Here is a 14,938-nt window from a genome sequence, read left to right as displayed (position 1 = left end):
TGGGAAGAGGAACCTCCTGGGAAACAACAACAATAGAGAAATCTCATGACGCCATGTCCTCTGACAATAAACCTTCTCTGAAGCAAGAGGGCTGTAAAAAAAAACAGCAAATAGCCTCCTCTCAAGCTGTGCTCTCAAGCTGTGCATAGCGAGAGAAGAGAAAGAATAAAGGGAGGGAGGTTGGGAAACAGAAATAGAGAAAGCAAATCTTTCAGGAACCCTACCCTCAGCACCTAGAAGAAGGCCTCAGTCTCCAACAGCAAAAAACGCAGCAATCCCAGGCTTCAGTTGTTGCAGAAAACGCAGCACTCTTGAGGAAGCCTCTTCTCCAAGAAGAAAAACGCAGCACTTTCCTGCCTATAGGACAGATTTGGCTCTAATACCATGAAAGATAGAGAAAACACAGGTTGTAGGCCCATGTACAAACTCTAGAAGGCTGTAGACAGATGTTTATTGCTGAAAATGAAGCCCATAGGTGCTTAAAAGCATAAGAGACTGTTCCAACAGCCAATGACCTCCAGCAAATATGCAAAAGTGAGATGAGATATGAGGTGAAGGGTGTGAACCCTTATATATCTCTCATATGAGCAAGTCCGCCAGTTGCAGCAGGCCGACAACAGTCATGAGCCATAAATAGCCTAAAAAGACTCATAAAAATGCTAGAAAAGACTTAAATGATGTTTGCTAGTTATGCTAAAGCAGGGCCTCGTAGAAATGACCAATACAAGCACGTGGACGGGTTCACACCTGGCCTTCACACTCACATATCTCAGAAGGCTCAACAATTCTCATTTATGGTTCAGAAGACCACTTTTCAGCGAGACTTCATTGTCTCACCTCTTGCAAGGTGTGATATGATTCTCGGCATTTAGCGGTTTAGGGATTATGCACCCATTCTTGATTGGAGGCAGGACACTTTCACTATTGTTGATGGTGTTCTTGAGCGTGTCCTAATTCACGAGGATAGGAGCATTCTGGGTATTCTCCTAATCTCACACATCCACGCCCAACGAGCTATCAGAAAAGGAGCTGAGTGTGCACTGAACATGTCCGTAGCCAACAGTCTGTTGTTCAATCAACAACCCCATTAAAGCTAAAATTGGATGGTCTCCTAGCACAGTTTCAGGACATCATGCTAAAGGATGATCTTCCACCGCAGCTCCCACCCAATCGTCTTGAGGATCATCACATTGAGTTGGTCCCCGGGACATAACCACCCAGCAAGTTTCCCTATCGCCCAAGATTGAGTATATCCTTGAGCGACTCAACGCTGCAAAGTTCTTTTTGAAGATAGACCTTAAGAGTGGCTATCATCAAGTTCAGATCTTTACGGCTGACATTCTAAAAATAGCCTTCACGACTGAACGCTGCAAAGTTCTTTTTGAAGATAGACCTCAAGAGTGGCTATCATCAGGTTCAGATCTTTACGGCAGACATTCCAAAAATAGCCTTCAAGACTGAACATGGCCATTACAAGTTTGTGGTGATGCTATTCGGTCTCACCAATGCACCATCGACATTTAACAAGATGATGGAGATCTCAGGTATTTGCGGAGCTCATAGGAAAATCCTTGTTCATCTTTTTAGATGATTTACTTATTTTTTCTGCTTCTGCAGAACAGCATGCGCTGGATGCCGAAAAGGTCTTGCAACTTTTGCACGACAATGCGCTCTACATCAATGCAAAGAAGAGTGAATTTGGAGTAGAAGAAATCCATTACATAGGATCTTATCAATGTAAACAGGATTAGTCTCGACCCTGAAAAGGCAAGTGCAATTCTCAAATGGGATGTTACTAAGAATGCACAAGAGATCCGCTCTTTCGTAGGTCTTTGCCGTGCATACAGTACCCATATGGACAAGTTTTCCGATGACCTTACAAATCTGCTCAAGGATGTGAAGACGCATGGATAGAAGGTGTCCATCACGAGCAAAGCACTCGAGGCATTTCATGCAATGAAAAAGGTTGCCTCTGAATCTCCGGTTCTCAAATTGGCTCCATGGAATGATCTTTTCGAGATAATCACCAGTGCCAACAATCTAGCCATAAGAGTTGTCCAGGGCGCCCAGTGGCTTATTATAGCCAAAAATTAAATGATGTAGAAAAGAATTATTATGTGAATGACAAGGAGTTATTGGAGATGATGACAGTGCTTAAACATTGGAAACATTTCCTTTACGGGAGAGATTTCCCAATTTTAAGACAGATCATCAAGCACTTGCCTAGTGCCCAATGGAGTGACAGACAAGCTAGATGGAGTCAAACCTTCCCACAGTTTGGAGGTATTATTGAATACATCCCTGGCTCAAATAACCCCGTTGTCAATGCTCTCAATTGAAAAGGCATAATTCAAACTTTGCAAGAGTCCACTGTGCTTGAAATACAGGGAAAAGATCTCGACAGTATGAAGGCACAATACGACGATTCATTGGAATTCGAAACTCAGTATAGATCAGCCCTACCAAAAAAACCGAATCATTATACCATTCATGATGGCTGGTTATTTTACAAGAACCAGCTATGCATTCTCAAGGAAAAGCGACGAGCACTTCTCCATGATACCCATGACTCGTTGGAGGTCATCGTGGTATCAACAGCACATTGGAGAAACTTGAGCGATCATTCCATTGGCAAAAGATGAGACAAGATGTGTATCACTATGTCCAAGCATGCCAAATATGCCAAAAAGTGAAGGTACCTCATACAAAATAGGCAGGGTACTTTAACCTTTGCCAATTCCAAACGGTCCTTTCCAAGATATCAATATGGACTTTGTTGGACCTCTTCCCGCTACATTTGGATCTCGAAACACACAGTGCATGACCATTGTTGACCGATTCAGCAAATTATGTATGTTGATCCCATGCAAACAAATGGCCAAAGCTGAAGACATTGCTCACTTGACATTGGTACCCCATCGGAGGTTTGCCAAGGACAATAACATCAGATAGGGATCCCAGGTTTACTTCAGATTTTTGGAGACAAATAGGACATGTAGAAGTCAAACCTTTGCAGTAGGTTTGCAGGAGTTGCATGTAGTTGCATGGTAGATAGGCATATGGGCCAGCCAAAGGCCAGGCCATAGCATGGCCAGCCCATAAGGGCATCAGCAACAAAGGCCATTTGACGCATAGGCAGCCGGTCGGCAGCTTGTAGATGCCCATACTTGCAGTCGGCCAGCACTAGATGCCTAAGGGCATCAGTCAACCATCATCAAAACCATCAGCAACAGGTTGGCAGCATTCTAACAGTTGGCCAGGCATTAAAGGACAGCAAGAGAATATTGTGCAGCATTTAATGTTGCTAAATGGCATTTTTTGTCCAAGTATACTGGCCAACAGTATCTGAAGTGAACCGACCAGCATGCATACATCATATATAAGCAGCGCTTAGCATTCAACATTATTCATCCATCAAACAAATCAGTTTACAGTAGTAGTTCAAGTGTGCAGCCACCGGCTCCCTTGTGCATACTTTCAGCAGCATCCCCAAGGCTTCCACGAAGAGTATCTTCAGCATTCAGCCAGCATATGTGCATCCCTCAGTTTTGGGATTGCATAGTGGTCATTAAAGAGCAATTCAAAGGAGCTTGGACAGCATCTGGATCAGCCTGCATTCGGTCTACTTCGTCCTTGCGTTTAGTAGTCCTCAGTCGCAATTCATATTCATTGTAAAAGTTCTCCAAAGAAATATAAGTAAATACTCCTGCTTGCAGTGGTGGGGGGTGGCTTCAATGGGTAAATTGGGACCCAATACAATGTCAACTACTATTTTCTGTCTCTCTCTTCTCTACTCTCTCAAAGTGGAATTGCACAGACTCACGTTGCACGTTACGACAATCAACCTATTGCATGCTACACTTTATACACTTAAAACCACAAGCACACTTAAATATTAGACACCACACTAGAACCGGACAACCTCCTTGGATTTTGTCATATTACTGTCGGCATATGCTCACTTATGGTAGTGCTATGTGTGAACAGGGCTTAACCAAGGGCACTTTTTCCCATGTGGTTTTTCTCCTTGGACATCAAGTGTGAAAGGACACTAACATATAATATTTTGTACTTCTATATTATATGGATGTGGCACACATGCAAGGGTTGACTTGCATTTTATGGATACCACACTTTTGGCTCTCTCTCTCTCTCTCTCTCTCTCTCTCTCTCTCTCTCTCATTTCTGTGTGTGACCCTGCACCTAACCCTAATGTGCAGGTTTGTGTGTGTGAGTGTGTGAGTCCAACACCCAACAATTGGTATCAGAGCTGGGAGCTGGCCCTGAAATTCTGCTGCTGGAAGAAAGCCTGTGAATTTCCGTCGTCAGACTGTGGATTTCCGTCCGTTGGTTCCGTCTCGCTGCTCCACCGTCCGGCCACCAGAAACGGGCGGCACTAGTGGGGAGCCCACCACCACCGCCCTGCTCCGACGCTGCTGCGTTCCGGCCGCCGACCACACGTCAGCGCTCCCTTCCGGCCGTGGACTCTTCGTCCGTCGGTGTTCTGTTCCGTTCCGTCTAGTGTCCGCCATAGCTGCTCCGGTCCGCTCCTGCCCTCGCCGTTCCGTTCCGGCCGACCAGAGTCGCTGCAGCTGTTCTGTTACGGCTGCTCAGACTCCCGCCCGAGGCTCACGACTGTCGTGCCGTCCCAGCCGCCGTCGCCCGTTGCTGTTCCGTTCCCACGACGCCCACGCCGTCCTACTCCATTCCGGCCGGCACGTCCTGCTCCGACCTCCGCACGTGGCCAACCCGTTCCAGGCCCCCCCTGCGCCCTCCTTGCTAGCCCGCGGCTGCCGCCTCCGCCTACCTCGTCACGCCGTGTTTGCTTCTGCCCGTTGTTCGCACCCTCCGCCTAGCTAGACACCTGCCAGCTGCAACGATTCCTCGTCGGCTGCCTAGCTGCAACGACGACTCCTCGTCGGCTGCCCATCCTCACCCTCTGCACGTCAACTCTATTCGCCTGTGTGCTCCTGCTTCACACGTGCTGCCAAAGGTATTCTTCCTGCACATTTTCTTCCAAATACAAATACAGATTTTGCAGCCATTCTAGTGCAGGTCATATGCAGATTTTGCAGACACTTCTGTGCAAGTCAAATTCAAAGGAAAATTGAAAGTTGCAATTTGGGGGTTTTCGAAATTGAGGTCAAAATCAGCAAATTGAACCTCTTTCGCTTGCAAAAATTTGGGGCTTTTGTGAAAATTGGCCAATTAGATGCACATTGAAGCGATTGGAGTGCATAAAAATTGGGGATTTTCAGATTGGAGCATGTAATTGGGCATTACAGCCGCGATTTGTCGCGTATGTATACACATTGTGTGTAATTGGACAATTTGGTGCAAGTTTACACTTGCTTTGATTTGCAAGCATACATTTGCACAGGACATTTGGTTGCCTGGCAGTGCACATTGGTGCTTGGTTTGCTTGCAGGTATATTTTGTTGACATGGCACAGAATGCTACAGATGTATTTGGTGTGCTCACCCAGAAGGATAAGCTAGATGGATCTAACTACTCCCTCTGGAGTTTCATGATCCGTAATTTGCTGGTAGCCAAAGGGCTTTGGAGCATCGTGTGTGGTGATGACACACGCCCACTTACCATACACCCAGCCACGCCTCAAAGGGGAGGTGCTCAAAGAGCTCCTGATGTAGAACCTAGAGATGCACAGGCCATGTCATTGATAGCCCTTTCAGTGAAAAGGACTATTATTCCGCACATTCGTTCTTGCAAGACATTGAAGCTTGCATGGGACACATTGGAAGCAATGTATTAGGTAGGCAACGAGGCAAGAGTTGCCTACTTGAAGAGGCAATTGGATCTTCTTTCTATGGATGGGGGTGACTCCATGGCAGATCATCTCACCAAAGTGAAAGATTTGTAGGAACAATTGCTCAACATTGATGAGGTTATCCCAGACAGACAGATGGTCACCAACACTCTTCATTCTTTACCACCTTCCTACTTGGGCTTTCACACCTCTCTCAACCTCTCAATGAGAGGAGGTGCTGATCCCGTCACTTTTGAAGAGCTTGTGGGTTTACTCTTGCAGGAAGAGCAAACAAGAGCAAACTTATCGAGCAACCGTGGTGGAGACAAGGCATTTACAGCCAAGGATAAGGGTAAAGCAAAGAGCTTTAGGCATGGGAGACAACAGTCTAGCAAGGCTGGTCATGGACAGCCCTCTTCTGGTGGTGAAAAGTCTGACAAAGGGGATGCAAACAAGCCCAAAAAGAAGGGCAAATGTCACTACTGCCATAAGCCTGGACACTACATCAGTGAATGTAGGAAGCGGATTGCAAAAGAGAAAAGGAAAGAAGCAAGCAATGCAGTAGCAGACTCTTCTGATGACAAAGCACAGTAATCAGCTAATGTAATCCAGGAAGAGTACACTTTTTTGGTCACAGTGACACACCAAGTGCTTCAGACACTGATATGTCTTGCATTGCATCTGACAGACAGAATGCATCATGGTATTTTGATAGTGGTGCTTTGAGCCACATCACTTCATGCAAAGATGTATTTCAGCACTTGGTTTATGCTTCAAATGGCCGCACTGTATCATGTGCAAATCATACCACATATCCAATAAAGGGAATTGGAAATGTCATACTTATTGCAACCAATGGTGCCAATATTTGTATGAAAAATGTATTGTATGTTCCAGGGATAAAGAAAAATCTGCTCTCCGTCTCAGCCATAAACGACCAAGGTATAAAGGTTGAATTTGAAGATGGGAAGTGTTTGGTAAAAGACCCATCAAAGGGTTATGAAATAGTCACTTCTGGAACACGATACAAAGGCTTGTATAAGCTGGACAGCTATGACAAGCGCACTTATGATGCAAATACAGTGGCTACCCACACTCCTGCTATGCATGATGCAGAGCTATGGCATGCTTGTTTTGGACATGTACATTTTCAGAGTTTGATACTTTTGCAAAAGCATCATATAGTTGATAATATGCCGCCTCTTGAGTCTCCACCAAGACATGTATGTGAGGGGTGTATTTTGGGAAAGATGCAACGAAAACCATTCCCCAAAGATGGAGGTGTTAGAGCTGAAAGTAAATTACAGCTCATACATAGTGATGTCTGTGGTCCAATGCGGACACCATCCATAGGAGGGCATCTTTACTTCGTCACATTCATTGATGACTACTCCAGGTTTGCTTGGGCTTACCCCTTGAAAGCGAAAGCAGATGTGTTTACATGCTTTCGACACTTTGTAGCAATGGCTGAAAATATGTATGGATGTAAAGTCCAAACACTCCGCTCAGATAGAGGTGGAGAATACATGTCAAATACATTCATGGATTATATGCTTCAAAAGGGCATCAAACACCAATGTACTGTGCCTTATACACCGCAGCAGAATGGTATAGCTAAAAGGAAAAATAGATCTCTCATGGAAATAGCAAGATGCATGGTGAAAGCACAAAAGTTGCCTCACAAATTTTGGATGGAAGCTATAATGTGTGCAACTCATGTGTTGAACAGGTGTCCAACAAAAGCTTTGAAAACCAAAACACCATTTGAGGCTTGGTATAGCCGAAAGCCAACAGTGGATTATATGCGTACATTTGGGTGTTTGGCATATGCACATGTGCCAGAACAACTCCGAACAAAGCTAGATGACAAAGCAATTAAATGCATTTTTGTGGGCTACAGCAATGAGAGCATAGGATACCGTCTTTATAATCCAACTACACGAAGAATTTTTGTCAGTAGAGATGTGGTATTTGCTGAAAATTTAGAACAGCCCATGTACAGCTTGTATAAAAGCAATGATACAGGTATACAGGACATGTTTGATTGACTTTTACCCATTGCAATTAGGGGGGATTCAGATCAGCCAGCCCCTACACAAGAAAATCCTCATGTAGAACATGTGGAACAGCCAGCCATTCAACCCCCTTCTATGGAAGAAGTGGAAGATCTTGTCAGGGAAAAGCAAACAGCCATAGATACAGCCAAGTCAGTGCCAAGATGGTTGCTGAAAACTTTGCAAGAAAGCAAAATTGCAGCTCCACTCACAAGTAGAACAAGGGCTAGTTCCAGCCATGCTTTGAATATACATCGTGGGGAGTCTGCATTAGCAATGGGTGATCTCTTTGATTCAAAAGAGCCTTCTTCTTATGAAGAAGCACATGAGAATGAGCATTGGTTGCAAGCTATGCAAGCTGAAATTTCTTCTATCATGAAGAACAATACATGGGATCTTGTGGAATTGCCTAAAGGCAAGCATGTCATTGGAACAAAGTGGGTGTACAAAGTCAAAAGAAAGTCTGATGGTACTATTGACAGGTACAAAGCAAGACTTGTGGCTAAAGGCTACTCCCAGAAAAAGGGAATAGATTATGAAGAGACTTTTGCATCAAAACTGCATTCTTAAATGGGGATTTACAGGAGGAAGTATATGTAAATCAACCCATTGGTGTTGTAGTTCCTGGCAAGGAACATAAAGTATGCAGGTTACACAAAGCATTGTATGGGTTAAAGCAAGCTCCAAGAGCTTGGTATGATAAGAAACATGCTCATCTAGCCAGCCAAGGTTGTGAGAATAGTCCAGCTGAAAGCACATTGTATGTGAAGAAAATTGATGCCGATATTCTCATAGTCATCTTGTATGTAGATGACATGCTCATTACAGATACTAGCAAAGCACAAATTTCAGATTTCAAAGCTGATTTGAAAGCTGAATTTGAGATGTCATATTTGGAGCCTTTACACTACTATCTCGGCATACAGTTTATGCATACAGATGATGGCATTGTTATGCAGCAAACTAAGTACATAAAAAGTTTGCTAAAAAGGTTTCACATGGATGAATGTAAGCCCATTTCTACTCCGGTAGAACCAGGTGTACGGCTTACTATGCATGATATTGGAGAGCCTTTTGAGGCCGGCATTTACAGCCAGGCAGTGGGATGCCTCATTTACTTGTGTAACACGAGGCCAGACATATCTTTTGGGGTGTCTTTGTTGAGCAAATTCATGCACAGCCCAGGCACAAAGCATTGGCAAGCAGTCAAACGCATTTTTCGTTATCTTAAGGGTACCCTGGATCTTGGTTTGTTCTATCCCAGGGGGGGCAGCTTGCAGCTTTATGCATACAGTGATTCAGATTGGGCTGGTGATTATGATACCAGGCAATCCACCAGTGGGAATTGTTTTTTTCTTGGCAGTTCATGCATATCTTGGTTGAGTAAAAAGCAACCCACTGTTGCCACATCTACTTGTGAGGCTGAGTACAGGGCAATCTTTACAGCTACAGTAGATTGTGTATGGTTGAGGAGACTATTGGTGGCTGATCTTCATGAGTGTCAGCAGACACCCACCACCATTCTCACTGATAGCCAGAGTGCTATGGCCGTGGCACGAAATCCAGTATTTCATGCACGTACCAAGCACATAGAGATTCATTATCACTATGTCAGAGAGAGGCTACATGCAAGGGAGATCAGTTTATCTTATTGCCCTACACAGGATAATGTTGCAGATCTATTCACAAAGGCTTTACCTCGAGAAAAGTTTGAAGCTTTCCGCAAAGCTTTGGGCTTACTCTAAAACAGAGAGTGATCTGCTACCTTGTACAGTTTCACACTTCCACTACAGGGGGGATTTGTAGGCATATGCTCACTTATGGTAGTGCTATGTGTGAACAGGGCTTAACCAAGGGCACTTTTTCCCATGTGGTTTTTCCCCTTGGACATCAAGTGTGAAAGGACACTCTAACATATAATATTTTGTACTTCTATATTATATGGATGTGGCACACATGCAAGGGTTGACTTGCATTTTGTGGATACCACACTTTTGGCTCTCTCTCTCATTTCTGTGTGTCAGCTTCTCTACGCTGCACCTAACCCTAATGTGCAGGTTTGTGTGTGTGTGTGTGTGAGTCCAACACCCAACAATTACCAAGGAGTTTACTTGTTAAAAGCTTTGGGGATGCTTCATGAGTCTAGCACCAGGTTATCCATAATATAATAACAATGCCGGGTTATCCAGAATTTAATAACAATGCCAATATCCCAAAAAGATATCCACATACCCACAAATTGGAATTAGACCATGGAATTCACGATCTACAACTTCATGATGTCCAACAGTATAACCATAACATAGTCACCAGAAACGGGAAACGGGAACGGAAACGATGAACATGTCGAAACGTGAAACGCTTGTCACTAGGAACCGGGACCGGTAAGAACCGACTGGTGGAGTCGACTAAGTATAAATTATTGGAAGAGATAACGAACAACCATGAAAAACATAAATACAAGTTACAAAAGTCTCATAAGTGAGAGGCTAGCTCAAAAACCGAAATAAAAGCCTTCCGGCTCGAAAAAGTCATGATCATCAGGCTTGTTCGAGCCACAATCTCCTGTTGCTGTTGCAAAAGAACTGGCAACCATGTCGGGTGGAGTAGAGGGATGCTCCATCCGCTCCAAATCCTCTTCGTCCTCCTCGGACCAATGCTTCCAAGCATCTGGAAACTCCAAGCACTCAAGAAGACGTAGATTGGCCCTCACATAAACCAAGTCATTGGCTTTTAGAGTGCCAAGACGGTTACGCTTCTCTGAATCGACATGGCTGAATGAGCTCCATAGTTGCTCTAAGCAAGACGAACTAACAGCTTGGCTTAGAATCTTGATGGCAAGCCCTTGTAACTCTGGTGCATCTACTCCATAATCTTCCCACCACACACATGGATCAGTGGTCATTCGATCCAGCAAAGCATTCGCTTTACCAAACCTCTTCTTGAGGGCCCTGTAGTCATGTAGTCAGCTAGTTGATTCCTGATGGTTCTTTGTAGAGTGGGATCCGGCACAAGTTTGTCGAGCACCTTGTCCCACCTAGCTAACACCTCCCCATCTGCATACTGCTTCCCTGATTGGAAATACGGGTCGACCACAAGAGCTGCTGCATGCATGGGAGAATGGTACTCACTCCACCTGTCAGTGCATATGTTCCTCATCTCCATATACAAGACTTTATTTGTCTCTATTTGCACCACCTTCTCTATCATCTTGTCCATTGCTTCATAAATTCGACCAATACATGGCTGCAAAGCATCTGTCATCCTTAACAAGTGGATGATGGGCTTCCCTAGATCGACAATTTTCCTCCACTGCTCCCAAAATTCCGAGTCTACGATGTTTGTCTTGCAATCCTTCCCTGCTTTTGTGTGTGCTAGATGATGTTTGTCAAACTCATCACTCACCCCATGAGTTGCTTTAGGGCACTAGAGCTCTTCTGTATGGACTCCATCATCAAGAAGTTGCATCCGAAACAAGTGTCCGAATACTTTCGAAGATCTCTTTGCAACCTCTTCCTGAACTTAGCCAACAAGAAAGTGTGCCTGTAAATGAAGGACACAATCTGGTTGCCCTTCTCTATGGTATCTGCTACCCACTTTATGTGTCCTAGGTCTTTGAGCAGGTTGTTCAAACAATGGGCCATGCACACGGAGAAAGTGATATGTGGATATCGCTCCTCCAACAATCTACCAGCTGCCCTATTTGCTAGCTCCCCATCGGTCACAAGCTGTATCACCTTCTCTGGACCAACTACTTCCACCGCATTGGACAACTCTTTGAATAATGTCTCTCCACTCTTCCTTGTCTCCGATGCGTCATGTGCACTCATGAAGTATGCTTGCCCCCTAGAATTTACAGCATTTATTGGGCATTTTTACATCATTTATATATTTTTGCCTGGACAAGTGCAGTCGGCCAACTCTGTAGCCAGCCGACCAGCATCCCTTGTCCATATAAATAGTTGAGCATGTAGTCCTTTCATTCATTCATATCATAATCAGCATTCAAGCACTCATCGCTTAGAGCCTTCAGCACATGGAGCATAAGCGATTGTAGAATTAAGCACCTCATCCTTCAGCATTTTCCTCATCAGCATCTAGGAGCATCAATGCTTGAGCAATTCAGCCTCTATGCCGTAAAACACAGCATCTACAGCATTCAGCCTACAGATCCTCTTGCGTTTTCAGCATTCATACAGTTTTCAGCACCCTCGTATGCATCGTTTTGCTACAACCACTTGGTGAAGGTAAAACTCAACATTCATACTCATTTTCAACATTCATACATAGTCTAGAACAGTCCCAATCAGCCCCTTCTCTCAGCCTCAGATTTGCAACCTTCCTACATCCATTGGGAAAAGTGCATAGGCTTGAGATTGGTCATCATTGGTGCTTCTACAACTATGTACAATTCAGCCGGAGTCCCGACTCTTGGTCTTCCTAGTTCTTGCGTTTGGCTTATCATCAGTCCACCATCGGTCCCTTCAAAGAAATAAAGCAAACACTATTCCGGTAACATGATAGGGGGCCCTTCAGTGGGTAATTCGGGACCCCATACGGTGTACAATTTCTATCTCTCTCTCTCTCTCTCAAATCTCTTAAAGTTTGAAGTCTTAAAGTGGATTGCTAGACTCGCGAAACTCAAAATACAGAAGACGGTGTGACCATTTGTGTGACAGGATCCTCAAATTACGAATACTTCCCCTGCATGTTACATCACAACTCCCAAGAGTCACCTTGGACAAAGCCCATCAACACAACACGCCAGACCTCCATGGCACCCATGCCCAAGATGGACCTCCATGCAGCACCTTCAGATTCACAAGTTCCTATGGAGATGAAGGGATGCCCCCCAAGAGCAGTGGATATAGAAAACCTCTTTAAGGTCCTAGATTTACCCATATTCGACATTTTCGGGATGATGATGATGTACACCTACTATTATCTCTCATTGTACCCACATGAGTTTACGATGTGTACTTGTACTTCTATGGTTATCATTGCACATGTTTTTTTTTCCCTTTTCAGCTTTCCATGACTCCATATAAATTCATTCAACTACTTTTTGGTCTCATAGACCCATGGGGGCTTTTGAAGATGTTAATCTCTCTCTCTCTCTCTCTCTCTCTCTCTCTCTCTCTCTCCACCAAGATGAAGACGCCCTCTCTCTCTCTCTAATAAACCCTAAGAAAAATACCTAAGAAGAAGAGTATAGTTTTCTCTTTTAAGCTAAACCCCTAGCTAGCTAACCTAGCTCTAATACCAGGTTGAAAATCTACTACAAAGAAACATAACAACAATAATTAAGATAACAACGATAAGCAATAGGCACGTAGCCTAGCGGTGAGGGCTTGTGACTTGGGGAGGAGAGGTCCCAAGTCAAATCCTTGCTAGCCCCCATTGGTATTGTGGCCATATTGCGACCAAGGGTTGTTACAGCTTCAGGCAGGAAGACCAAGCCGCCTCCAATTAAGTACCAAATTATGACTACAAAGGATCTGCTCAAAGAAGGAGGTGGGCGGCCCCCGAGGGGGGGGGTGGGGAGGGGGGCAAGAATAATGGGAAAAAAAAAGCTTAATGTAAGATAAACTCAAACTAACACAATAGTTTGCATTAAAAAATCACTCACCAAAAAAGTGAGCTCCAAGCACAACAATTTGTAACAAAAAAGGCATCTCCGTGTATAATATCCAAGTAACACCTAGCAGTGACATCCATGGTTTATTCCAATCTACTACCATCGGCTTTAACATACCATGAGGACTCTTTCCGAATCTCCACACCAGGGCTGACGTCGACAGCCCTCCAACAACAGCTCCCACTGCTGAGACTTTTGCTGCTTGCCTGACAAGCTTCAACTGAACAGCGAAAGTTGTTGTGTTAAACCTTAAGGCCATTGCCAATCCTACATAAATGAAAAAGGGGAAAGACAGGCAAACCAAAACCTTGTGTGTGTGTGCACACACGAATACATACGTATGTACATGCATACATATGTAAATACATACACACTCTGGGGCTATAGCTTGGGGATCGGCAACTCATTCAACCCCTACTGATGACTTAACCAAGTACATGGTTCTTTGCAATCCTAAATGTGCAAATTTGTTTGCAAACTGGGTAAGCCACATGTATAGAGTTGGTTGCAAACTTGAGTACGAAACAAGAGCCTAAGAGTATAGAAACACGTGTACAGATCGAAGGGAAAAACATGTAAAAATGTGTGTGCAGCCTCAGGATAAGAAACATGTACAGATGAATGTGCAACCTTAGGGTAAGAGAAATGTACAAATAATGTGCAACCTTAGGGTAAGCGAAATGTACAAATAATGTGCAACCTTGGGGTAAGAAGGACGTACAGATTAAAGGCTGAAGTTCAAAAGGGCTAAATTGCAGAGGGGCTCTTGAAAAACAGTAATTTAATATTACCCAAAAAAAAAATGGCAGCCAACATTTCTTTTCTTCTTTTTTTAAGAATGAAAAAAAAAAGGGGGGGGGCTAAGCTAACCTGAGGTCCATAGACGGGATCAGAGTGGATGAATTCTTCAACATCGGCGTCCGACCAACGCTTCAAGGGCTTGTCTCTGCCATCGGCGATGCTGGCGAGCTTGTAGAAGAGGGCGAAGCGCTCCCTCCAGGCCGCCTTGTCAATCGCCCACCATGGCTTGGAATCCCCGTCCGCCATTTCTCCTCTTTTTTTCCCCTTTTTCTTGACAGAAATCTAAAATTACTGCAACAAACCACCAGACTCTTAATAATGCAGACCCACTTTGGCTATAGCTGTCATTTTATATAGGGCCTCTTCACACGTTGTTGGCACCGGGCAACCCTCTTCTATATTCTTCTTTTGGTAGCTCCAACGTCTTCTCAAGGTGAAGGTGAAATAATTGCTTAGACCTTTAATTATCCCTAGATGAACCAAAAAAAGCTCCTAGATACTTAAAATTTGTGGTTTTTTGAGTTTTTTTGGGACCAATAATAATATATATATATATATATATATATATATATAACTTAGCAAAAAGTGTTTTACATCAAAATGACGCCAGGTGTCAACATCCTATCCCTACCCCCACATCTCTATTCACTTGTTTAGCAATTCACATAACAGATTCCA

At 44.1% G+C, this 14,938-nt stretch overlaps 1 protein-coding gene across 2 annotated transcripts in view; it reads right to left on the bottom strand.

Annotated features, from left to right (window-relative positions):
- The window catches only part of LOC147615725 (succinate dehydrogenase subunit 6, mitochondrial-like), a 38,018-nt gene extending 23,403 nt beyond the window's left edge, over nucleotides 1–14,615 (bottom strand). Inside the window, exons 1-2 of one of the 2 annotated variants that reach the window (XM_086778304.1) lie at nucleotides 14,330–14,615; nucleotides 13,451–13,679 (exon numbers count right to left, since the gene is read on the bottom strand). In XM_086778304.1, the coding sequence (XP_086634430.1) occupies nucleotides 13,451–13,679; nucleotides 14,330–14,506 (406 nt within the window). In that variant the 5' untranslated portion in view covers nucleotides 14,507–14,615. The remainder of the gene's footprint in view (nucleotides 1–13,450; nucleotides 13,680–14,329) is intronic. The other variant, XM_086778305.1, reaches the window with a different exon arrangement.
- Between the last annotated feature and the right edge of the window lie 323 nt (nucleotides 14,616–14,938).

This window comes from Cibotium barometz, chromosome 39 (genome assembly GCF_041138505.1).
Source record: "Cibotium barometz isolate CiBa-2024 chromosome 39, ASM4113850v1, whole genome shotgun sequence".
NCBI classification, from domain to species: domain Eukaryota; kingdom Viridiplantae; phylum Streptophyta; class Polypodiopsida; order Cyatheales; family Cibotiaceae; genus Cibotium; species Cibotium barometz.
This window is presented reverse-complemented; position numbering and strand designations above follow the sequence as displayed.